Source organism: Petaurus breviceps, unplaced genomic scaffold, assembly GCF_028583685.1.
Source record: "Petaurus breviceps papuanus isolate PSGF00001 unplaced genomic scaffold, PetGlider_PUasm1.0 90779, whole genome shotgun sequence".
NCBI classification, from domain to species: Eukaryota; Metazoa; Chordata; class Mammalia; order Diprotodontia; family Petauridae; genus Petaurus; species Petaurus breviceps.
The window spans coordinates 5,576,511-5,602,334 of record NW_027187344.1 but is presented as its reverse complement, the minus strand read 5'-3'; the positions used below and the strand labels follow the sequence as shown (position 1 = coordinate 5,602,334).

Genomic DNA, 25,824 nt, shown 5'->3' with positions numbered 1-25,824 from the left:
TATACTCCTCCCACTCAGAGAATGATGGACCGACTCAAGATGTAAAATAGCACACATCATTGGACACAGTCAATGTAGGAATTTATTTTGCTTGCATATTAATATTTGTTTCAAGGATTTTTTTTTCTTTTTTTCCCATGGGGGGAGTGATAATGGGAGGGAAGAAAAATAAATGTTAATTGAAAAAAAAATTTTTTTTAAAGCAATTGGGGTTAAGTAACTTGCTCAAGGTTACATGACCAGTTATTTCTGGGTATGGTGCTAAGTATCAGAGCCCAGATTCAATCCCAGGTCATCCCGACTCTGGGGCAGGTGCTCTTACTCACTGCCCCACCTGGCAGCCCCTAAGCAATTGGGGTTAAGTAACTTGCTCAAGGTTACATGGCCAGGTGTTTCTGGGTGGGTACTAAGTGTCTGAGCCTGGATTCGATCCCAGGTCATCCGGATTCTGGGGCCGGTGCTCTTACTTGTGCTGTGCTACCTGGCTGCTCCTGAAAAAAGTTTTTTTTAATGTTTAATAGAATGAAGGAAGATTATGACCAACACTGTCTCATGAGACAGAACTGTAGAAGGTAAAACCAGTCTAAAGAAAGCCTGTCTAACTAAGCAAAATCATTCCAAGAATATTCAGGAATGGATATGGAAAAGTACTGCAAACCAAAGAAAAATGGAAAACACCTGCAAAAATTCTTACAATAATCCATTTTCTCCATCAAGGACTTGGAACCTTAAATTTACAGTCCTTGAGGTACTCACAGGGGAAAAAGAAACAGTAATAACTAGAACAAAGGCTAGAAAAGCAGATAGAATAGCTTAGACACGTAATTTGTGTATAATATAATGTAACATAATATCATATCATATAATAAAATTTGGGCCTGGGACCAAAAAAAAAAGGTTGATTCCAAAAGAAGCCGACCTGTTTCTCCCCCACCCCCCCCCCCAAATCAGCTACTAACCTTATGCTTAGTTTCCCATTTGTACAAAATCTTTATGAGGGTCATCTATGCATAAAGTGAAGGCATTCTTGGTAACAGTATCAGGGAACAAACAACCTTTTGCAAATGATGCTCAACAATGGATCCCATCTTTACCAGCTCATGATTGCCCTAGGCTCCATTCTAGGTTCTCACCTTTTCTGTCTGTTCACCCTCTATCAAGGATACCGCAAGTTCTCATGGATTCAGTTATCATCCCAATGCAGATGAGTCCCAGATCTTTAATGCCAACTCCAATCTCTGTCTTGGTTCGCTAGCCTGGAGCTCCATCAGGAGATTTACTGTAGGTATCTCATATTCAATATGCCCCAAACAGACCTCATTATTTTTACTCCTAAACCCAGCCCTCCATCTAAACTTACCTATTTTTGCTGAGAATACCACCATCCTTCAAGATAGCCAGGTTTACAAACTTGGAATCACCTTCTACTCTTTATTCTCCCAGATCCTGCAATATCTAATTAGATGTCAAATCTGATCCATTTTTCCTCAATGACATCTCTCCAGCCCCATTTCTCTACTCACATGACCACCAGCCTAATTCATGCGCTTATTACCTCTTACTGAAATAACTCCATTGGTCTACCTGTATCCAGTTTCTCTCCATTCTTCTCCCTCTATATTACTTCACTTGGTAATCTCATCTGCTCTCATGGATTTAATTACCACCCCTATGCTGACTATTCTCAGATCTACCTATCCTGCCCCCACTTCTCTGCTGACCTCCAATCTTGCATTTCCAACTGCCCTTCAGACATCTCAAATTGGATGTCCAGTAGATATCTTAAATTCAACATGTCCAAAACAGAACTCATTATCTTTCCCCCTGAGCCCTCCCTGCCTCCTATCTTTTCTATTCTTGCAGATGGCAACATCTTATTCTCAGTTTCTCAGGCTTGTAGCTAGGGAATCATGTTCAGTTCCCCACATCTCTCATCCTTCATATCCAAGCTGTTGCCAAGGCCTGTCAATTTCACTTTTGCAACATCTCTTGAACATGCCCCCTTCTCTCTTCTGACACTGCTGCCACCCTGGCACAGACCCTCATCACCTCATGCCTGGACTATTGCAATAATTTGCTGGTGGGTGTGCCGGCCACTCTCTAATCCATTCTCCATTCAGCTAAAGTGATTTTCCTAAAACAAAAGTCTGATAGTGTAAACATTACCCCCCACCTCCAAACTCCCCCAGTCTTCAATGGCTTCCTTTTGCCTTCAGGATCAAACACAAAGAGCTCTGTTTGTCATTCAAACCCCTACATAACCTAGGCCCCTCCTGCCTTTCCAGTTTGGGTGTACTTCATACTTCACTTCCCCTTCACTGGCTTCCTGGCTATTCCCCAAACAGGATACTCCATCTCTCCAATCTGGGCATTTTCGCTGGTTGTCCCTCGTGCTTGGAAAACTCTCCTCCTTACCTCCATCTCCTTATTTTCCTGGCTTCCTTTAAATCTCAACTGAAATTCCATCTTTCATAGGAAACCTTTCCCAACCCCTCTCATTTCTAGTGCTTCTATTTCCTATGTATCCTGTATATGGCTTGTTTGTATATCTTTGTTTGCATGTTGTCTCCCTATCAGACTGCAAGCTCCTTGAGCATGGTTGTCTTTTGCTTTCCCAGTTTAGCGTAGTGCCTGGCACTTGTTAGTGGTCTCCAACTCTTCATGACCCCATGGACCATACTGTACATGCAGCTTTCTTGACAGATACTGGAGTGGTTTGCCATTTCCTTCTCCAGTGGATTAAGGCAAAGAGAGGCTAATTGACTTGTCCAGGGTCACACAGCTAGTGTCTGAAGCCAGACTTGAACTCAAGTCTGATTCTAAACCCATTGATCTATGCACTGAGTCACCTACCTGCCTCAGCCTGGCACTTAGTAGGTGCTTAATAAAAAAGTTAGTAGATTGATAGATTGTTTGACTACATTAATCAATCTGAACACTTGTATAATTACAATGATCAAGTTCGGCCCTAAAGAAAAGAGAGCAAGCACTTTCCTCCCTTCTTTGAGGAGTGGAGGATGATGGGTGTGGAACCTTCCCACACTGTCAGACTGAGTGAGTTCTGCCTCACTGCTTTTTCCTCCCTCTCTTTTTTCATTCTTGGTTACAAGGCATGGCTCTCTGGGGAAAGGTGTATATTTGAAAATTATGGTGCTGTAAAAACAAAAGATATCGATCATTAAAAAAAAATCCTTAGCAAAGCTTAGTTGCTACTGCGTAGAAGAGGCTTTTCCTGACCTCTTATCTCCCTCAGTCATCAGGGGCCTTCTAGCATGTTACTTTTGATTAATTTTGTACATACTCTGCATTTACCTATATGTGTAATATGTTCTGCTTCCCCTTCAGTGGAATTTAAGTTCCTTGAGAGAAGAGGCAGTTTTTGTTTTTGTCTTTGTACCTCCAGTTAATAAATGCTGCCTGAATGAATGAATGCTTACATTGCTTATTTAATAGGTTTCTTGTTTTATAAGGTATAAATTTATATTATATATAGTACATATAATATATATTATATATTTATAGTATATATTATAGCCTCAGTTTCTTCATCTGTAAAATGGGAATAAATCAATACCTACTTCACAGTGTTATTGTGAAGATCAAGTGAGATAATTTATATAAAGTGATTTTTCAAACATTAAAGTGTGATATATAGGCGACAACCTGAGGCAATTAGGTAGTATCATTTGCTGGACTTGATTTCAAATCCTGATTCAATCACTACTTCGAACCCTGGGCAAGCCGGTTTCAAGTTCCCTCATCTGTAAAATGAGAATAATAATAGCACCCAACTCACAGTATTATTTGAAGAATCAAATGAAATAATATATGTAAAGCATTTTGCAAACCTTAAATTGATTATAAATGTAATTGTGTATCTCAGTGGCTCACTTATAAAACCATACAAAACAAGTTTTAAAATGAGGTCAGAAAAATACAGATTATTAGAGTTGTAAGGGACCTTAGAAATAACGTAGTCCAATCCTCTTATTTTAAGAATGAGAAAACTGAGATCAACACAAGAAAAGTGACTTGCCCAATGTCACAAAGTCAGCTACTGGTAGAATTAAATCTAGAACCCAGGTGTTCTACTGCCAATCCAGTTCAATAAGCATTTAACATGCACCAACCATGTGACAACGAACTAGGTGCTGGGAATAAAAAAAACAAAAAATAGACCCTTCTTTCAAGGGGTTCACATCCTACCAGGGAAGATATGAGATAATGTATATATGTGATCATTTGGAGAAAAACAGAGAACTAATAACTCGGGGATCAAGAAAGCACTGACTATCCCTATATAGTATGAGGAAAACACTTTGTAAAATGCTACATAAATATGAACAATAATCATCAGCATAATCCAGGACATATTTTATCATCTTATTGATACCAGCTTACTATGGGATACTCTCTCAAATACTTTGCTAAAAGTCAATATTTATTATATCTTCAGCATTCCCCTCATCTATTAACCCATTAGAATTATAGACTCTCAGGGCTCAATAGGCCTGTGAAAATTTAGTCCCAACTTCATTTTTAAGTGAAGAAGCGGAGGCCAGGGTGGTTAAGGGCCTCTTAGATGTCTTAATGTGTTTAAAATTCTTAAAATGGCACATAAAAATACTTTGTTCACTTTTATCACCAAGGATTGTCAACACCTTACCACAACAGTATCTCTTAAATGGACAATCTTCTGTTACCAGTAACAGTACTTGGTACTTCACACATTTCTCAAATATTTGTATCCCAGCACTTAGAACAAAGGCAGGCACAAAGTAAGCACTAATACATACCTGTTGACTAATTGGCCATACCCAGAAGCACTTTTAAAATGAATCTGTGAAGTCAGGCCACACTAGAAGTAGATAATGTACAAAACCCCTTTTCACCGATGGAGAAATTGGGACAGAAGTGTTCAAAATTACTTACACAGAAGCAAACCGCGAATCAGTAACGGAACAGAAAGATTTCAGCTTTGAAGCTCAGTCTACTTTACCTACATGGGAGTGGTAGAAAGGAGGAAGAACTCTGTATTTGATTCAGAAATGAGCTCAAGTCCTTACTTTTCTCACTGTGTGACCTTCCTCAAGTCACATCTCCTCTTTTGCCCTGATTCCCCATCTATAAAATGAAAGATCTGGACTAAATAACTTCTAGCTCTAACATGATATAAATCAATCTCAAGCTATTTTGCATATAACCCAAGGCTGATGCCTTGATATAACTAAAGTTCCTAAAAGTTAGGAAAGAGAAATAGTGTCAGGTGTCAAAAGACAGGGGGTTTTAGTTTTGACTCTAACACTAACTCACACTGTAACTTTGGGTGAGTTGTTTTCCCTCAAAGGTCCTTAGTTTCCTCATCTGCATATGGAAGAAATCAGACCCAAAGGTCATTAAGATTCCTTCCAACTCTTACATCCTATCATTTTACAAGCTTTTAAACTTAAGTTTGGTTTTCTAAATAGGTAGCTGAGACCCAACTTGAAAGTTTATTTTTTTTGGATGACTGAACTAAGGTAACTTATATGATCATAATATATCTAAAGCTTGAAGGGACCTCAGAGGCTATGTAATCCAAACCCCTCATTTTTTTTACAGATGAGGAAACCAAGGCACAGGCAAGTTAACTGACTTGCCTAAGGTCACCAAGGTTGTAAGTGTTAGAAGCAAATTCGTGCCTTTAACTCCTGAACCAGTGTTCTTTCCACTGTACTACCCAGATAAAAAGCTAACAAACAAGGAAGGGAGAAAGGGATGGCGGAAGGGGTTGGGGGGAGCGGGATGTAAGAGTCAAACACTTTTCAGGTGAACCTGATCACCAAATCAGTACAAACAGAATGGCAGTCTCTGGGTATCACAAACAAATACAACCTCCAAGATTTAGAACAGAGCCTTACCTTTCTCTCCTTGGTTCCCAAGGATCTGGAGAACTTCTTGTGCTCTGGGTGGTGATAGCCCGGGAAGGTCCAATCCTCCGAAATATTGAGAAGTAAATCTTCATCTGCTGCCATAGCTTGTCCAAGGCAGAATGGGCAGGCTGTGGGGAAGAATAGGCCTATGGATCTAAATCTCAAAGAAAATCCCGCTCAGCTGCTGCAGGAGGTAACTTCATGGTAGTCAGTTTCAGACTAGTCCAGTCCACATGTCAGTGAGGGAGTATAGCCCTGAATTACGCGAAAGGACCCCGGCATAGCTGCCTCCAACACTTCCTTAGTCATTAAGTTACTGAGATACCTGGGCTGTCACTCTCATCTCTTTCCTTCTTATGCTCCAGAGACTTTCCTTAAGAAATAGAACTAAACAAACAAACCATAAGTAAATTTAAATGTCTGAGTGTCTGGAAGCGTCTGTGTGCCTGTGAAAAACACACAACAGAGAGAATAACACATTGGAGAGCAAGATTGTTGTGTGTGTATTTTAGTTTAGGAACCTTGCTTGATATTACAAGCCGGGTGGTATAAGCCCTCTCCATTTAGGGGGCTAGTTTACGGATACCTAAAGTTTTCTCTCTGCTCTGTGTCTGATGGATTTGTCTATTTGTGGTTTGGCAGGAGTTTCTCATCCTTCCTTTCTTGCCTAGGGTTGAAAGGGGATGGTTTACAAACACACACACACACACACACACACACACACACACACACGGTCCTCCCCACCAAAGAAAAGGAGAGGAAATTAAAATGACTCCATATAAGAGGTGATGTCTGTAAAATACCCTGCATTCCTACGACCTAGGGACAGGAAAAAGGCCAAGGGATCGCTCTCTGTGGAGCCATTTCCCTGATGCAGAACCTGAAGGATCATGACTAGTTTCTTCCAAAGGATCAGTGGCACCCCTCCCCAGAGAGTGATCTGCACTTCAGTAAGGAAGACGCTTGGGTCACTCGCAGCTTTCGCGTTTGGCTAAAGGAGTGATCCCCAGGCAGAGAGGAGGGACGACTACCATTTATCCAAATTTTCCTCCTCTCGGCTACTTGACATTCCATCTTATCTTTGCAGGGATGCTCCCGTAGCCTCGACCCCCTCTCATTTCCCTTCCCCTCCCCATCCAACTAACACAAACTATCCCCATGAAGACATGCTTGGCCTGTGGTAGTTCGAAAGAAAGGGGACACATTCTAGACAGGCAATGCGTTAGTCGCCTAGGCCCGGGTTTGGTTGCTAGGCAACAGCGGGGTCCTCCCTGGCTCGGCGGCGCTCCTGGCCGCGGGGAGCCGGGAAGAAGGGAGGGGGGAGAGGGAGAGGGGGAGGCTGCGGCGGCGGCGGCTGTGGCTGCGGCGACTACGGCGGGAGTTAGCGCGTCTCCGGATCGGGCCTTTCAGCTCCAGGAAAGATGTCGGGGTCCGACGAGCCCCGGGTGATGTCCGCGGCGGCTGAGGCTGAGCCGCAGGAGGAGGAGGAAGAGGAGGAAGGAGAAGGGAAGAAGAGGGAGAAGGAGCCGGCGGCTGCGGCTCCCGGGGCAGCCGGGGCTGCGGGGCCCAGCTCCGGCTTCGGGCTGGTGGCGGCGCGGCGGGAGCCGGCCGTGAAGCTGCAGCACCCCGTCAGCGGCCTGGAGCCGCTCTCCTGGTCCGAGGACCATCGGGTGTCAGTCTCCACTGCCCGCAGCATCGCAGTGCTGGAGCTCATCTGCGACGTGCACAGCCCGGGCCAGGACCTGGTCATCCACCGCACCTCGGTGCCCGCCCCGGCTAACAGCTGCCTGCTCAAGGTAAGCCCGGGCTCCCCTTCTCCGCGGCCTCCAGGACCCGCCGCCCGCCTCCTCCCCCCTCCCTCCCTCCGTCCTTCCCTTCCTAGATCGTCAGTCACCCTCGGGGAACCCGGGTCCCTGCTCCCCCATCCTGCCCCTTCACCCCCCACTCCCTTGCTCTACAGCTGCTGTGGATATCTACCGGGCAACTTGACCAGAGGCACTGGCCTGGTTCTGAGAAAAAGAACTGCTTGTGTCTGCCCTCTAGAATTGCTGGACAGCTGTTTCCCCCCTTTCCACCCCCCCCCCCCCGCCCCGCGCCCCGAGAATACCCGAATTTTCCCCATCCCACCCGCCCTCCTCCGGGAAACCTGCCCCCAAGTCTTACCTGTCTTGTCTTCTTGCGGTTCGTTTAACAGTTACTGACTCTCTCCCACCCCTACTGAGCCAACCCCAGACCTACCACTATTGCCTGCCACTTCCTATTGTCTGGGACTGGCTCCTGGAAGGCAGGCCCAGAAGCTGGCTTTGTTTACTTCAGAGTGAGCTGCTCTCTTTGCTTTTGAGGAAGGATTTTGACCCTTTTAAAAATTGTTTCAACGATCTCAGTAACTTTAGTCATTAAGTTTTCTGTGCCTCAGTGATGGGCAGATGGGTAAAACACACAGACCACAAATGGGAGCTGTTCTTCACTTTGCAGTAAAAGCAAAACTCAAATAATCCACAGTTACAGATTGATTTCCACTTACCGTCCAAAAAGTAAAACTTATGAAGGCACTGCATTCTACTTAGCGGTTACTATGTATGGTTTTGGGCAATCGGTTCTAAGTTTTTATTCAAATATTTATAATCATGGTTATAAAATTTTAGAATTGTAGATCTTTTGGTTCACATTCTTAATTTAGTGCTTCTTTAGCCAGGGGGTTTACTCTTCCCTCTTATTAAAAAAATTCTCTTAACAGTCAGGAGAAATAAAGGAAGGTTACTAGCACATTGAACAAATTCCTTGTAAAAACTCATGGATGGTCTTGGACAAGAGTAACAAGGGTTGGGCAAGTATGGATGGGTTGCAGGCTGCACCCAAATATATGAGACTGCAGATACCTTTATGTATTTAAGATCATATCCTTACTTTTCAAGGTTTGAAAGTTCAGGATCCCTCCCTTAAAAATAAAAGTTTAAATTATTTAACATTTTACACCCATTGCTTGTAGCAGCCATCTTAAATGATTCATGGGATCATTGGACATAACCTCAAGAGTATTGCTGACTAGTTTCTAAATTAGCTTATTGAATAAAAAACAGTATTAAATTTTAAATTGGTTGGGGTGGCCAGGTAGCACAGCGAGTAAGAGCACCGGCTCCAATGTCGGGATGACCTGGGGATCAAATCTGGGCTCAGATACTTAGCACCCACCCAGAAACACCTAGCCGTGTAACCTTGAGCAAGTTACTTAACCCCGGTTGCTTTAAAAAAAAAAATTTTTTTTAATTGGTAAAGGGATACCATTGAACATGTTGTAGTTTGGTCTTGGAGGAGATATGGATAAACTGATTGGATGTAAGTATAAAACAGTACAATTCAAAAAGTATCTTGTATACCTAGCAGCCTACTACAAATTATCCCAGAGAAGTGAAGATAAAAGACGTTGTCCTTACTCTCAAGGAGCTTACAGTCAAGGAAACAAAATGCCTGAAAGGAAGAGTTTTCAAGAAGTTGCACTCTAGACCCCATTTTTACAGGAATGGAAAGTTTGAAAATTGATTTTCTTTCGAAACTTCAAGTATTATCTCAATTTTTGGCAGATAAATCAGAAACTAAAATTCTGAGAGTAAAAGACTTGTCCATGGTCAAACAGCATATAATTGTCTGAAGCTAGATTTGAACCCAAGTCTCCTGACTCCAGCCCTCTTTGCATATTCTGTCTTACATTAAATCATACTAGCATGACCAGAAAAAAATGTATACTTAAAGGGAACTCAAAGAAAAGGAAAAATTAAAAAGATTTAAGATTAGTCAATGGACACTTTGTGGAGAACAGGAGGGTTTTTGTGCTAGATCTTAGGAAAAAGTATAGAATTAACTTGTCAAAGAAGTAGAAGAACCAGTGGTAAAAATGCAGATTATTTTTATGCAAAATTATCGACAATAACAGCTTATTGTTACATGTATATAGGGGACATTAAGGATATCATTCTTACTAGCATAGAGAGCTTCTGCTGGTGACTAGTGAGAACATTGGGTCTAGTTTACTTTCTTCCCCAATTCTCCAGACCAGATCACTTCAGCATTATCTCCCATCCTCTCCGCTACTTCTATCTCAGATAATGAAGTGACCCTTCTTGCCATCACCAGTCCTTTTACTTGTACCCTGTGTTCATTGATCTCATTCCCTACCATCTCTTCCAGAAGCTTATTCCTTCTGTCACCTTCCAATTCTCCCTAATTTTTTTTTAAAGCAATTGGGGTTAAGTAACTTGCTCAAGGTTACATGGCCAGTTATTTCTGGGTGTGGTGCTAAGTATCTGAGCCCAGATTTGATCCCCAGGTCATCCCGACACTGGAGCTGGTGCTCTTACTTGCTGAGCCACCTGGCCGCCCCTTCTCCCTAATTTTCAACCTTTGTCCACTAGCTTCTTCCTTGATGCCTACAAATATGCCCAAACCTTCCCTATCTTTAAAAAAACTTTGAATAAGTTGACCCTACCATCTCCCCAGACTGCTAACCTATGTTCTCCCTTCTCTTAACTAGTCTGACTTTGAGAGACAGCATATATACTTGTTGCCTGTACTTTCTCACTTCCCTGGATGTCCCATAGGCATCTCAAATCCCACATGTTCAAAATAGAACTCATTATCTTTCCCCCTAAACCTACCCCTCCTAATTTCTCTGTCTCTTTCTAGGGCAGCACCATTCTTCTGATAATCCAGGTTCACAACCTAAAAGTTATCCTCAATTCTGTACTCTCCCTTTGGCCCATATCGCATCAATGACAGTTCCATATCCTCAATATCTCTTAAGTCCTTGGTGTTGCTCCTCACACCCCAACCACTCTAGTTGAGGCCTTGTAATTTCTCATCTGAACTATTATTGTAGCCTCTAAATTGGTCTACCCATATCCAGCCTATCTCTAATCCATCCTTCATATGGCTACTGAAGTGATATTCCCAAAGCTCAGCAAGCTTTAGTAGCTCTCATTACCTTTAGGATAAAATAGAAACTCCTAGTTTGAAAATATTCACCATGAGACTTCCCCCATTTTTCCATGCTGAATACACTTTGGTCCCCCTCACATTTTATACTTTAGTCAGACTAGCCTGTACATAGGCACAGCCTGTACATGACATTCTATCCCTCACTTACGGAGAGCCCATAGGTGAGCCCAGACTGTCCTTTCCATCTGGAATGCTCATCCTCTTCTGCCTCTTGGAACTCCTACCTCCTTTCAAGGCTCAGCTCAAGTGCTAACTCCTATAAGAAGTCTTTTCTGATTAACACAGTTCTTAGTATCTTTCTCCACTCATCATTGTGAATTTATTTCATATATATATATATCCTGTATTTACTTCTCTGTGAATGTGTTTTATCCCTTTAATAAAATGTACTATCCTTGATGGCAAGGACTATTCTACTCTGTATTGTATCCCTAGCACCTGACGCAGTGCCTGGAACATGGTAGATGTTTAATAAATGCTTCTCGACTGATTTTGTTTTACTAATTCCTTCCTGAAAGAGCAGTTTTCCTGTCTTAATCTCTTGTTCACAGAATAATACTTTAAATTTATAAAGAAGCTTTCTTCTAAGAAATTGAATATCATCTCTAATGAATTTCATATTTTTTCTCAATTATTCTCACATCTCTCTGAAATAAGGAAAGCAATATTCTGTCCAGTTCATTATCAGAGACTGTGAGTGTTTGAAAGTTGAGACTGTAGTTGTGTTCATTCACCTTTTCTAGACTGTCATCCCTTTATTCTTGGATACCAGTTACCTCTGTACTAAGTTGAAGACCTCTGAATTGAAACTTAGTTGTTTTATTATTAAATAATGTTTCAAGTCTATAATTTATTTGGGTAGTTTTAATGCCTTCTAACCACTGAATTAGAAGCAAAAGTTGACAAAGCAAGAGTTGAACTACATAATAATTTCTGGAAGGCAGTACCAGGTTCACAACTTCCTTAATAAAGCTCTTAGATTTACAGTTGTAACAATTGTCAGTTTGTAACAGTAACAGCATTGTGTCAGATTTGATGAGTGCCCTTTTCAAAACTATCATGAAAGAACTTGTAAACTTTTTTGACTTCAGTGTTATTCATAATGGAATACCTGATCTTTGATGTTGATTACCTGTAAGTTTGGCGCTAGGGTAAAAAATAGATATTGCATTGTAATTATAATAAAACAAATTGAAGCTGTCCACTGGCCTATGGGATTTAGTTTGGGAGTGGAATAGGAAATAGGACTCAACTACTAGAACGTTAATATTCAAAGGGGATATAAGTTCTGTCCACTTAGAGTATCATTTAATCAGATTGGATACTTACTATATGCCATACACTGTTGACACCAAGAAAAAGCAAAAAATATTCCACTTTCTCAAATAGCTCAACATCAGATCATAGGGTCAGGGTGGAGCCAGATAGAGCTAAGATAGGGAGGAGTGAGGTGATGAGAAACAAATTATAAGGAATAGTGGGAAGAAAGGCCACATATAAATCAGTATCTACAAGATACAGTTAGTAGGTAGAAGATAACCTTAGAGTGGAAAGCACTAGCAGCAGCAGGGAACACGAAAGACTAATGACAAAAAGAAGAATTTGAGCTGAAAGTTAAAGGAAACCAGAGAAGCTAAGAGATGGCATTGAGGAAGGACAGAATTCCAGCTATAAGAGACAGCTAGGACAAAGGCACAGAGTCAAAAGATGAAATTTTATGTGTGAGCAACAGCAAGTTAGCTTGTGTACCCTTCACATAAAGGCTGGAAAGGCAAGAAGGAGCCAAGGCTTTAAATTATAAAATTATAAAGGGCTTTAAATGCCAAATAGAGGACTTTCTATTTGATCCTGAAGGTAATAGGGAGCCATTGGAGTTTATTGAGTAAAAATATGATATGGTCAAAACTTCTCAGTATTAGCTGCACCTTTACTCATTCCCTTTGGCTCAGCGGTTGAAAAGGGGGAGTTGGATTACTCCTTACTGACTTATGGTGAAAAATGCTATCTAGCTCCTGGAAAGAATTGATAAAGTATGAATGCAGATTGAAGCATACTTTTTCTTTACTTTCTTTTTTTGGTCTGTTTTCTTTCACAACATGACTAACATGGAAATGTTTTTGCATGATAGCACATGTAACCTATCAAATTGCTTGCCTTCTAAATGAGGGGAGAAGGAAGTAATGGAAGAAGAAAATTTAGAACTCAAAAAAAATTTCTAAAAGGATGTTAAAAATTTTTTTTACAGTTGATTGAAGGAAAATAAAATATTAAAATAAAAAAGGAATACTTCTTGCTCCCCCTTGCCACTTCCAGGTTCTCCTACCTCCATCACTTGGTAACTTTTTCTTCTGCATGGTTCAAGCAATCTGTATCTATCATCCAATTCTCATAGCTGTTGTCTGTTGACTTCCAGGTCACTCCCCTTCCTTCCTCAACAAGTTTAATACTTAGCTCACAATTTTTTTCTCTCTTTCCAAAGCCTGCTCTCATACTAGGGGACTTCAGCATACATATTGACACTCCCTCAAACATCCTAATCACTTAGTTCCTCAACTGTTCACCTCTCATGACTTATATTCCACAACATCTCAGCCACACACAAAGTTGGTCATACCTTTGATCTTGCCATCATCCACAAATGTACCACCTCTATGTTCAAGGATTTCCGAATTCACTTGTCTGACCATAATTTATTGACTTACCGTTTCTCCCTCTGACCAAGACCTCCAATTCCTCGTGGCCTCAGTTCTCTCCAAGGCCATCTCCCCTGTACTAACCATCTTTCTTTACACTTTGATGAATCAGTTCAACGGCAGTTGAACTCTTCTCCTGAATCACTAGTTACTTTATCATATCACCTGCCAAGCCTCAACTTTATCCAGTGCCTTTGCCTTTACACATGTGTTACTGAACAAAGTTGAAGAAAAGCATACAACCAGTTGGACTTATGTTATGCAACCTCAAATGGTAAGCTGGTAAATTAGTAAGTATCTGAGGTCAAATTTGAACTCAGGAAAATGAGTCTTCCTGACTCCAGGCCTAGTACTTTATCCATTATGCCACCTTGTTGCACCACTCTCTTCTTAATGCTTTATAATCTGCCTTCTGAACTTATCATTACACTGAAGCTGCTCTCTGCAAAATTACTAGTAATCTCTTAGTTGCCAAAGCAATGACATTTTCTCAATTCTTATTCTCCTTTACCTCTCTCTGTAGCCTTTAACATGATTGATCATTTTTCTCTTCCTTGATATTCTCTTCTCTCTTGGTTTTTGGAATACCACTCTTTCCTGGTTCTCCTACCTATCAGATTGCTTCTTATCAAATTCCTTTGCTGGATCCTTGTCCATATGCCCTCTAACTGTAGGTGTTCTACAGGGTTCTGTCTTGAGTTCTTTTCTCCTTTTCCCTCTATATGTACCATTTCACTTGGTGGTCTCATCAGCTCTAATGGATTTAATTATCTCTATGCTGATGATTTTCAAATGTACATGTCCTGCCCCATCTTCTCTGCTGACCTCCAGTCTCACATTTCCAACTGCTCTTCAGATATCTCAAACTGGATATCTAGTAGATATCTTTTTTTTTTTTGGCAGGCAAAGTTCAATTTATTTGTTTATAAAAAAACATCTATGTGGTTGCCACAGCAGCTGCCTGGGTTCTCTGGACAGATACTCGAGTGTGAGTCTTCACAAGATGGTCGGTGAATTCCTGATAAGGAGACTTAGTGAACACAGTCTCCTTCCACAGGTCTGGGGTTAGATAGCTGTATGTTTTGGAGATGGCATCAAAGGTAGCTTTAGCGAAATTGCCCAGAGTGGCAGTATAGCCTCTTGCAGAAGTGTAGCAGTCATCAATTCTAGCCATCATCAGCAGCTTTTTAGACACCGGAGCTGAGACAATGCCAGTACCTCTAGGGGCAGGGATCAGGCGCACCAGAACCTACCCACATCGCCCAGTGACTTTGCAGGGTACTGTGTGAGGCTTGCCAATCTTGTTCTCCCAGTAGCCACGTCTCACAGGAACGATGGACAGCTTGGCCAGAATGATAGCACCTTGAATAGCTGTGGCCACTTCCTTGGAGCACTTGACACCCCGACCAACATGGCCATTGTAGTCACCAATGGCCACAAAAGCCTTGAACCTGGTACGTTGTCCAGCTCTAGTTTGTTTCTGAACAGGCATGATCTTCAGAACCTCATCTTTCAATGAAGATCCCAGGAAGAAATCTATGATTTCAGACTCCTTGATAGGAAGGGAGAAAAGATAGATAATCTCTTCCAAAGACTTGATCTTCATGTCCTTGACTAGCCGGCCCAGCTTAGTAACAGGAACCCACTCCTTGTCTTCCGCCTTTCCTCCTCGGGCTCTGCGGCTGTGGCCCCGGCCTCGACCTCGGCCCCCACTGCCGAAGCCACCGCAGAAGCCGCCCCGGCCTTGTGATAGTAATGGAATGTGGAGATTCCCCTGTATTGGGCTTGGTTTTCAAATTGATTGTATTAAAACCCAGAGCTTGTTAATCCCACCTGTGGGATGGACTTTTTGATGTGAAAAGAAAGTCCTGAACTGGGAGGAGCTGGTGACGTAGATTTGGAGAGACACTAGAGAGAGGCGGAAGATCTTTTTGGAAGCAGCACCTCGTGGAGAGAGAGAGAGACTAAGAGAATTGCTGGTGGCCGCTTTGAATTGCCCTGGACTTTTGAGACCTGCCCCCTGAGCTGCCAAGGACTGAGGAGACATGGCTGTTTTGCTGGTACTTTGTCTGTCTGTTTTGATGTTATTTTGCCAGATTTGTCCACTGGTGAAAGACTGTCCTTTTGTTGAAGAAGTCCTGGAACCTGGCTGTTCGCTAAGAAGGCCTGCGACTGTCCTGCAGACAGAGAGTGAATACTGTCCACTGGTGAGGGACAGTACTGTTGTTGCAGGGGTCTGGAGACTGTCCTGTAGACAGAGTGAATACTGTCCACTGGTGAGGGACAGTGCTGTTGTTGCAGGGGTCTGGAGACTGTCCTGCAGACAGAGTGAATACTGTCCACTGGTGAGGGACAGTGCTGTTGTTGCAGGGGTCTGGGAGCCTTTCTGTTGGTTCAGAATCCCTGAAGAAGGATTTTCTTGTTGTATGTTTACAGAAATCCTGGGAGAGGGCTTTGCTAATGTGTTCAGGGGTTCTAGGACTGTTCTACAGACAGAGGATAAATTCATGAAGGGCCTGGCAATGTATCTTGTGGCTTTGCTAAGCCTTGTCTCCCCAGGAACTAAGATTGCTGAGAACTTGCCTAGTGTCAAGATGAAGAAAAGAGCTCCATTTGGGTATTAAGTGCTGTGTTTAAACTTGATGTAACTCTGGGGTAGATTCAATTGTGATCCAGGGGTGGGGAACTTTTGACCTTATTGTGCTCTGTGATTGACAAATGAAGGTTCTTTACCTATGTTTGGAAACTAATCTCCATTTGAGAAGAGGGGTTTTGTGGTGAACTTAATTAAGGTATATAGCCTAGGGGTGGAGTAGTATTTTAGAACTGGGACTTTGTAATTGATTGAATGATTGGAAGATCCTGGGGTGGGGTAGTCCTTGGAGATTATTTAATCACACTTAGTAAATGCTGTATTTTGAATGATGTCATGTTTTGATCTTCTCTGTTCTTGGTTTGTCACTAAATAAAATAGAGAGCACCTATGCTGGTATTTTGAACCTGGCAAGTTGCCTTCTTATTACATTACATTACAGGCCTCCGACGCCGGGGCCCCCGGGGCCTCCCGCACCTCCTGCAGCACCGGCGTCGTCCACCATTTGGTGTTCACTAGAAGTAGAAGGTCCAGTAGATATCTTAAATTAAAATGTGTCAAATAGAACTCTTTATCCTTACCCCTAAACCAGGTGTGGGGACCTGCAGCTTGGAGGCCACAGTGGCCCTCTGGGTCCCTGAGTGCTGCCCTTTGACTGAATCCAAACTTCTTTGACTGAATCCAAACTTAAGGGAACAAATCCCCTTAATAAAAGGATTTATTCTGTAAAACTTGAACTTAGTCAAAAAGCCACACCCAAGGACCTAAAAGGCTATAGGTTCCCCCACCCCTACCCTAAACCTTTCACACCCTCCATCTTCCAAATTACTGCTGAGGGAAGCATCATCCTCTTAGTCTCTCAGGTTTACAACCTAAAAGTCCTGTTCAACTCCTCACAATCTCTCATCACCCACCCCCAGTCTGTTTGCCAAGGCCTGTCAGTTTCACCTTTGCAACATCTTTTGAATTCTCCCCTTTCTCTCCCAACACAGCCATCACTCTAGTATAGGCTTTCATCACCTCATGCCTGGATTATTTCAGTAAGCTTACTGATGGGTCTGCCTGCCTTGTCTCTCCCCATTCCAATCCATCCTGCATTCAGTCACCAATGTATTTTTCCTAAAGCACTTACTAACCACATCACCTCTCTAGTCAGTAAACTCCGGTTGCTCCCTATTGTCTCCAAAATCAAACCTAGAATCCTTTATAACCTAGCCTCCCCCCCCCCCCCATCTTTCCAGTTTTTATTACACCTTATCACCTCACATGCTCTTCAATACAGTGACACTGACCATCTTGCTGTCCCTGGAACAAGACACTCCATCTCTCAGCTCCAGACATTTTCTCTTGTTTCTCATGCCTGGCATGCTTTCCAACTCTTTAGTAGACTTCTTGGTGTCCTTCAAATCCCAAACAAAAATGCCATCTTCTACAGGAACCCTTTCTCAGCCCCTCTTAATTCTAGTGCCTTCAGTTTTTAAATTATTTCCTATTTGTCATATATTTTTATCTTGTATATCAACAGTGTCAAACCTGAGAATGGGCATAGGCTTGCACAGCTTTGGAAAGCTGCCTCAACCAGATTAAAATGTAATTGGGAAATATTAAAGAAAATAAAAATACAATACAAAATAGCTAATATTCATTTGTGGTTTTCTAAGTCATTGTGGGCCCAGCAGAGATCTGTTTCTATTTCAGTCTCACATCACTGCTGTATATAGCTTGTTTGTACCTGTTTGTTTGTTGTCTCTTCCCATCTCACATCGTGTGTGACATTGCCGTGGAAGAATGAGAGTGCCATAAGAGTGAGAGTGCCATAGAATGTCCTAGCACAGACATACTCTGTGTCTAATGCAAGCGAACTTTTGATAAATTTTACTTTTCTTTGGCTGAGAAGACTCGAATTCATTCGGCAGGACCCTGCCGAAATAATACAAATTGTGAGTTTCTTGGAGGCAGGGACTATCTTGTGCTTCTTTTTGTATCTCCAGTACTTAGTAGTACCTGGCAAGTAGTAGATGCTTAATAAATGCTTAGTGAGTGATTTAACGAATCTTAGATAAATCACTTTGGTGGCTGAGTAGAGGATGGGCTAGAGTGGAGAGAGGCAGGGATACTAATTAAAAAAACATTGTAATCTTAGGTAAGAGGCCATGAGGGTCTGTACTAGGGTGGTTTCTTTGTAAATGAAGAGAAGAGACTGTATGAAAGATGTGAATTCAGAGATAACAAGATTTGGAGATGGATTAGATAGATGGAGTGAGTGAGAATGAGAAATAGTGAGAAATTGAGGAAGACAGTGAGATTGAGGGTCTGGATGAATGGAAGGACAGTGATACTCTGAACAGTAATAGGAAAGTTGAGAAATGGAGGGAAGGTAATCGAGTTCTGTTTTGGAAATGTATAGAGCTGACAATTGAACCTCTGGAAATAGAGGAGACAGGATTGAAAGAAAAGAGGAGAGGGCCCAGGACAGAGCCTTCAGGGACACCCAGAATTAATAGGCATGGCAAGCAAGAAGATCCAATGAAAGATACTGAGTAGTAGTAGTGAAGAGGGTACCCACTAAGAGAGTTAGGGTTGCTCTGCAGACCCCAAAATACCAACACGCCAGGTCCTGCCGAATGAATTCGACTCAAGTCTTCTCAGCCAAAGAAAAGTAAAATTTATTTAAAATTTGCTTGCATTAGACACAGAGTAAGGCTGTGCTAGGTCATTCTGTGGTGCTCTCACTCTTGTATGGCACTCTCATTCTTCCATGGCGCTCTCACACACCTAGTGTGAGATAGGGTCTTATATACAGAAGGTGTGGGAGGAATCTAGGGGTGGTCTAGAGGAGGAGCTTGGGGAGAGTCTTCAGGAGGAGTTAATGAGGTCAATGAGTGATTAAGGGTGGGAAGTAGCTGGAGGCTACAGACAGTGGTGGGCTAGGCCAGTTCAAGGGTGGATGTCTAGCCACAGACCTGCCTCATCAAATGGGATGATTCAATCCAGAGTCCCAGGGAGGTTCCCAGAGCCTGTACCTCAAGGACTCAAGGAGAGCTCCAGAGGGCTCCCAGAGCCCATATTCATCTGTAGGACATGTAGGAAAAGAGTAATGGGAGAAGATAGTAATGAAAGCCTAGAGAGGAGAGGGCAATTTCAGTTGAATGATGAGGTCAGATGCCAGATTGCAGAGGGTTTAGAAGAGAGTGAGAGATTATAGATGCCTTTTTCAAGGGGTTTAGCTAAAAAGAAGAGAAAGGATATAGGATGATAACTGGAGAGCATGGTAGGATCTGATGAGGGTGACAGCCATGTTTGTAGGAAGCATAGAAGGAAACAATAGAGAAAGATAGAAGATTAGAAAAAGGTTGGAGAATATTGTGGGGCAGTCTGCTGGAGAAGATGGGAAAAGATCAGATGTAAATGCATGGAAAGGGCTTCACTTTGGCAAGCAAAAGGGCTACAGCATCCATATCATCAAAGACTGGAGGGAAGGATGATATAGACAATAGAGGACTCACATCATAGAGTTGTAAGGTGAAGAGGGGAGCTCTCAGCAAATGGTCTCAGTGTTGTTAGTGAAGTATGAGTTCAAGTTCCAGCAGAAAGGGTAGGTACAGGAAATAGGATGGGAGGCCTAAAGAGAGAAGGAAAAGTTTGAAACTGCTTCTGTGGCTCAAGGGAGAGGGAATCAACCAGGGAAAAACAGTAGGATTGCCTTGTTTCACTGAGGGCCCAGAGTGAAATAAACCGATAAAAACTTGTTAAATCAATTTTAAAATAAAAAAAAAAAAACTCATAGTATTCTTATAAAGAAGTTTCAAGAACTTGACTCAGTCCGTAGTTCAGATCCTGCCTAAGTAGTCCTGGAAAATCTTTATTTTCAACTCTTAATAGATATTAACCTGGGTAAATTAATGATTTTCTATTTTTTAGTAAATTTGGTGTGCATATCATATCATATAAGCCACCATTTCATTTGGCATCCTTGTTAGAGGAACTATGATTGTATGGAACGTGAATGCTAAATTGTCTCTGCAGATCTAAAAGAGGCCCCCTTTGGTTTAAAATATGATATATTGGTATGGAATGTAAAGAAATTTGTATTTGTCTTTTGTTTTTTCTGTTGATGGTGGTCCTTGGAATTTAAATCTTAACTACTTAAAATGTTTCAAGCTTGGCTGTGTTTCCCAAAAGTGAACCTTCCTATGGTGCAGTTTTCACTTAGGATTCTGCTTCAAGGTGTAGTTATACCCTTTTGTGGTTCTTGCTCTCTAAGTCTGTGATTCATGCTGCAGAAAGAAGTCTGTAATGCTAAATTAAGAAGAGAGCTAAGAAATCAGGCAGTTCAGTACTCTCATTTTACAGATGAATAAACTGATGCCAAGAGATGTAAAGTGACTTGTCCAACAGCAGACAACCAGTTAGTTCCAAAGTCTGACAGAGAATCTGGGTTTCCAGGTTCCTAGGCCAATGCTATTTTTATTTCACAGCTAAATATCTTTCTTTAAGAAAATTTAATTCATAAAATAGATATTAGGAGACATGGTTATCAACATTATCAAATTATTGACTGGTGAGGAGGTTGTAGGGAGTGTGACTGTTCGTTGTTTTCAGTCCTGTGCAACCATTTGGAGTTCTCTTGGCAAAGATACTGGAGTGGTTTGCTATGTCCTTTTCCAGCTCATTTTACAGATAAGGAAAACTGAGGCAAACAGGGTTAAGTGACTTTCCCAGGGTCATATAACTAGTAAGTATCAGTGGCCAGACTTGAACTCTGAAGATGAGTGAAGGCTTCCTGTCTCCAGGCTTGGTACTCTATCCACTGTACCTCCTAGCTTCAGGGAGTGGGGAATCTTTGAAAGGGCAGCTCTCTTTGTGTATCTAAGTGTTGTTTTACAGATGTGTTACTGATTTTTTCACTGAGGGAGGTAGATAGGGGTGAAAATGAGATGATTTTTATCAGCTCTTGAGAAGCATTGTAGTCGAGTACAAATTGTTATGCTTGTAATCCAGTGAAAGTTGGGTTTGAATCTCACCTCTAAAACTTGCTGACATTAATCACCTCCATTCCATAAACACTTACTGAGCATGCAAGAATGACTCATAGATAGCACTTTAATGTTTGCAAAGTACTTTGCATATATTAGCTCATTTATAACTTTAAGGTATTATTCTCATTTTACATATGAGAAAACCAAATCAAGTGAGAGATTGACCCAAAGAATAGTCACAGATGACTAGATTAGCTTCTAAGAAGGTCTCTAATGAAATGATAGATTCTGAGCTCGACTCCGTGCCATTTAAATTTTTAATTGTAGCTGGCATACTTATAAAATTAGCAAATGCCACAAAACTGGGATGAGCAGCTAACATGTTGGATGATAGGATCTTAGTACTTCTCAAAAGTCTAGAATACTGGGCCAAAACTAAAGATTTTATATTTATCCTTATCATGGTCCGTTTGTGTTCAAAGAGTTAACTTTGCAGATAGAAGTAGGGGATGAGGAGATAGTAAGAAGTTAATCTAAAAAAGATCTCTACAGTATAGAAAACTTCAAACTCAGTATGAATTGGTAGTATGATATAGCAACCAAAGGTAATAGTATATACCTGTACTTTATTCCCTGTCTGACCCTATCTATGGTATTAAGTATTCTATTTTAGGAAAGACATTGATAAGCTGGACAACATCCAGAGGAGTTGGCAGCCTGGTAAGGGGTTTTCAAATAATGCAGGCTGAGGATGTTAAGCCTGGAGAAGAGAAGACACAATAACTATCTTCAAGTATTTGAAGGACTGGCTTGTGAATTAGACTCATGCTTGGCCCCAAAGGACAGTACTACTTAGTACGTGGGTGTTGTAGAGAGGCAGATTTCAGTTGTTGATTGTTCAGTTTGGCTAGAATGTAAAATTAAGAAAAGTAGTGTGAAATAAGATTGGTGGGAGCCAGATTGTGGAGGGCATCTTTGCCTTCCTGAGCCTCAGCTTCCTCATCTATAAAACAGGGATAAATGTAATGATCTAATGAGGTGATATATCTGAAATGTTTTGTAGATATTATAACAATAAATACATGTTAGCTTTAGAAGAAAAATTGTATCACCAAGCTTATCTAATACTTGAATACTTCCAATGACAGGGAGCCTCACTACTTTGTAAGACAGTATATTCTATTAATGAGTAGCAATAAATGTTAGTAAATTTATCCTATATTGAACCAAGATATTCCTCCTGGTAATTTCCAGCAGTTGTTTCTTACTTTTGTCCTCAGAACTACAAAGAATAAGTATAATTACTCTTACATGATAATGGTCTTTCAGATTTTTCAAGACACATCTCATATGCCTTAAGTATTCTCTTGTCTAAATTGAACATTTTTTAGTTCCTTTAGTTCCTTCAACTGTTGCTCAGGTGAATTAGTTTTCAGATCCCTAACCATCTTGGTGCCCCTCCTTTGGACCCATTCCAGTGTGTCAGTGTTCCTATTAAAATGTGATACTCAGAACTATAGACGTTATCCAGATAAATATAAGTACAGTAGAACTATTACTTACTTTGATCTGAAACTGTTTTTATTAACATACCAAAAATATTCATCAGCTTTTAAAATAGTTCTGTCCTACCATTGGTTCATTGAGCTTATGATCAACAAAAACTTCCAAATCTGTTTCATGTGAACTGTATTTGGCTATATTCTTGTGCAGTTGTGTTTGTTTGTTTTTTTTAAGCAATTGGGGTTAAGTAACTTGCTCAAGGTTACACGGCCAGTTATTTCTGGGTGTGGTGCTGAGTGTCTGAGCCCAGAATTTGATCTCCAGGTCATCCCAACACTGGAGCCGGTGTTCTTACTCGCTGAGCCACCTGGCCACCCCTATGCAGTTATGTTTTTTAACCAGAAATGTAGACCTTCTTTATATTTGATGCTTGGGTGGATTAGTGATTTCATGACAGAGGTACTCCTTTCACCAACGCATATTGTTGTCCCTCCCTTTCTTCTCATTCCATGTGACTTCTATCCATGCTTTTTTCTTTTTTTATAAATTCCTCAAGGACAATCTACTTAAGGTGCATGAGTTTGTATTTCTAATAACTCAAGGTTACTGATATACTATAACACAGGCTGCTTCCCTGTTGCCTACAAACATGACTGTCTCCCCCATACACAAAAAAAAAATCCTCACTTGATCTAGCTATCTCTTTGTATCTTTCTTCCCTTTTGTGCTTAAACTCCTTGAGAAATATGTCTACAATTAGTGCCTATCCTTCCTTTCCTCCCATTCTCTTCTTAACTCTCTACAGTCTGGCTTCTGACCCCATTATTCAGCTGAAACTGTGCTCTCCAAAATTATCAGTGATCTCTAAATCAACAAATCTAATGCCCTTTTCTCAATCTTCATTCTTTACCTTTCTTCACCCTGTTCTTTTTGATACATTCTTCTTTCTGGGTTTTCATGACATGCTCTCTTACTTCCCCTACAAATCTGATTACTCCTCAGTCTTCCTTACTCCATTTTCATCCAAGTTACACCACTAACTACTGGTTTCTCCCAAGGATCTGTCCTGGCCATCTTCTGGACCATCTTCTCTTCTCACTCTGTACTGTTTTGTTTGGTGATTTCATCAGCTCCAATGGATGCAACTATCATCTCTATCTTGATAATTCTCAGATATATTTATCCAACCCTAACCTCTCCTGATCTCCAACCTTGCATCTTCAACTGCCAACTGGACATTTTGTACTAGATGTCCTGCAGACATCTTCAACTCAACATTTCCAAAACTGAACTAATTTTGCCCCTCAAACCACACCCCCTACTAATTTCCCTATTCCTGTTTAAAGTATACCATCATCCCATTCATCCAAGGTCACAACCTTGGTGTCATCTTCAGATTCTTGCTCTCACCTACCATATTTAATCTTTTGCCAAGCTCTGTCCATTCTACCTTCACAACATCTCTCTTCCATACCTCCCCCTTTTATCCTTTGGCACTGCCATTACCCTGATATAGGCCCTTATCACCTCATGCCAGGATTATTGCAGTGCTCTTCTTGTGGGTTTCCTTGCCTTAAGTGTCTCTCTTAATCTATCTTCTAGTCAGTTGCCAAAGTTATCCTTCCATTATTTCTCCTGAAGGATTATATTCAATTCCACTGGGTAGGTGATTCTTGGTTGTAATCCTAGCCTTTTGCCTTCTTCAATATCATATTCCAAGCCTTCCAAACCTTTAATGTGGAAGTTGCAAAAATTCTATGTAATCCTGACTGTGGCTCTATGATTTTTGAATTGTTTCTTTTTGGCTACTTGCAGTATTTTCTCCTTGACATGGGAGCTCTGGAATTTCGCTATAATATTCCTGGGAGTCTTCATTTTGGGATCTTTTTCAGGAGGTAATCAGTAGATTTTATCGGTTTCTATTTTACCCTCTCAATCTAAGATATTAGGGAAGTTTTCCTGGATAATTTCTTGAAATATGATGTCTAGGCCCTTTTTTTTTTTACATAGCTTTCAGGTAGTCTGATAATTCTTAAATTATTTCTCTCCTAGATCTGTTTTCCAGGTCAGCTGTTTTTCCAATGAAAGATTTCACATTTTCTTCTATTTTTTCATTCTTTTGATTTTTTCTTGATGTGTCATGGAATCATTAAATTCTACTTGCCTGATTCTAATTGTTAAGAAATTATTTTCTTCAATGAGCTTTTGTACCTCCTTTTCCATTTTTGCCAATTCTAATTTTTTAAGGAGTTTTCTTCGGTGGATTTTTGTACATCTTTTTTCCATTTTTTTTGTGTTTTCTTTACCAAGCTATTGACTCTTTTTTCATGGTCCCCTTGCATCACTCTCATTTCTTTTCCCAGTTTTTCCTTCTTTCTCCTTTATTTTATCTTACCCTCTCCATTTTGAGCTCTTGTAGGAGTTCATTTGAGGCCTGATACCAGTTTACATTTTCCTTTGAGCCTTCACATGTTAGGCTTTTTGACATTGTTGTCCTCTTCTGAGTTTGTGTTTTGGATCTTCTCTGTCACCATAGGAACTTCTACAATCAGGTTCTTTTGTTGTTGTCGCTTTTGCTCATTTTTCCAGCCTCTTTTGTGTCTTTTAATTTTATGTTAAAGTTGGACTTTGCTCCTGGGGTGGAGAGGGCACTGCCCCAAGTTTCTTGCTGTACTGGGGGTGCTGAACCTCTCCACTGGCCTACTGTGCCAGGGGAATGGGGCATTGCTGTTAGCCTGCTGCCCTGACCTGCACCAGGGCTCAGGGTCTTGCTGCTGACTTGCTGGGTGACAGCCTGTTGCTGGCTTACCTGAACACTGACTGCATTGGATTGTACCCACCTTTTACACAAGTGAGTCAAACCTTTCCTGCCAACCTTCTAAGTTGTCTTGGGCTGGAAAATTGTTTCATCCTGTCCTTTTGTTGGTTATACTGCTCCAAAATTCATTTTTGGGCATTATTTTATAGCATTTGGAGGTAAATTTGGGAGAGTTCAGGTGAATTTCTGCCTTACTCCACCAAAGTGGTCTTTCTGAAGTACAGACCTGTGTCACTTCTACACTCATTAAAATCTAGTGGCTCTCTTTTGCTTTTAAAGTCATATACATATATATATATATATATATATATATATATATATATATATATATATA

General features: G+C 41.1%; 2 protein-coding genes and 1 pseudogene across 3 annotated transcripts in view; 1 reads left to right on the top strand and 2 right to left on the bottom strand.

The window, feature by feature from the left end:
* The window catches only part of DDX31 (DEAD-box helicase 31), a 90,097-nt gene extending 83,432 nt beyond the window's left edge, over window positions 1-6,665 (bottom strand). For both annotated transcript variants that reach the window (XM_069069294.1, XM_069069295.1), the window contains exon 1: window positions 5,901-6,665. In XM_069069294.1, the coding sequence (XP_068925395.1) occupies window positions 5,901-6,014 (114 nt within the window). In that variant the 5' untranslated portion in view covers window positions 6,015-6,665. The remainder of the gene's footprint in view (window positions 1-5,900) is intronic.
* Window positions 6,666-7,214: 549 nt separating this feature from the next.
* Window positions 7,215-25,824, top strand: part of GTF3C4 (general transcription factor IIIC subunit 4) — a 41,952-nt gene continuing 23,342 nt past the window's right edge. Inside the window, exon 1 of the mRNA XM_069069293.1 lies at window positions 7,215-7,708. Within this exon, the coding sequence (XP_068925394.1) occupies window positions 7,334-7,708 (375 nt within the window). The 5' untranslated portion in view covers window positions 7,215-7,333. The remainder of the gene's footprint in view (window positions 7,709-25,824) is intronic.
* Window positions 14,484-16,720, bottom strand: LOC138147089 (small ribosomal subunit protein uS5-like; annotated as a pseudogene).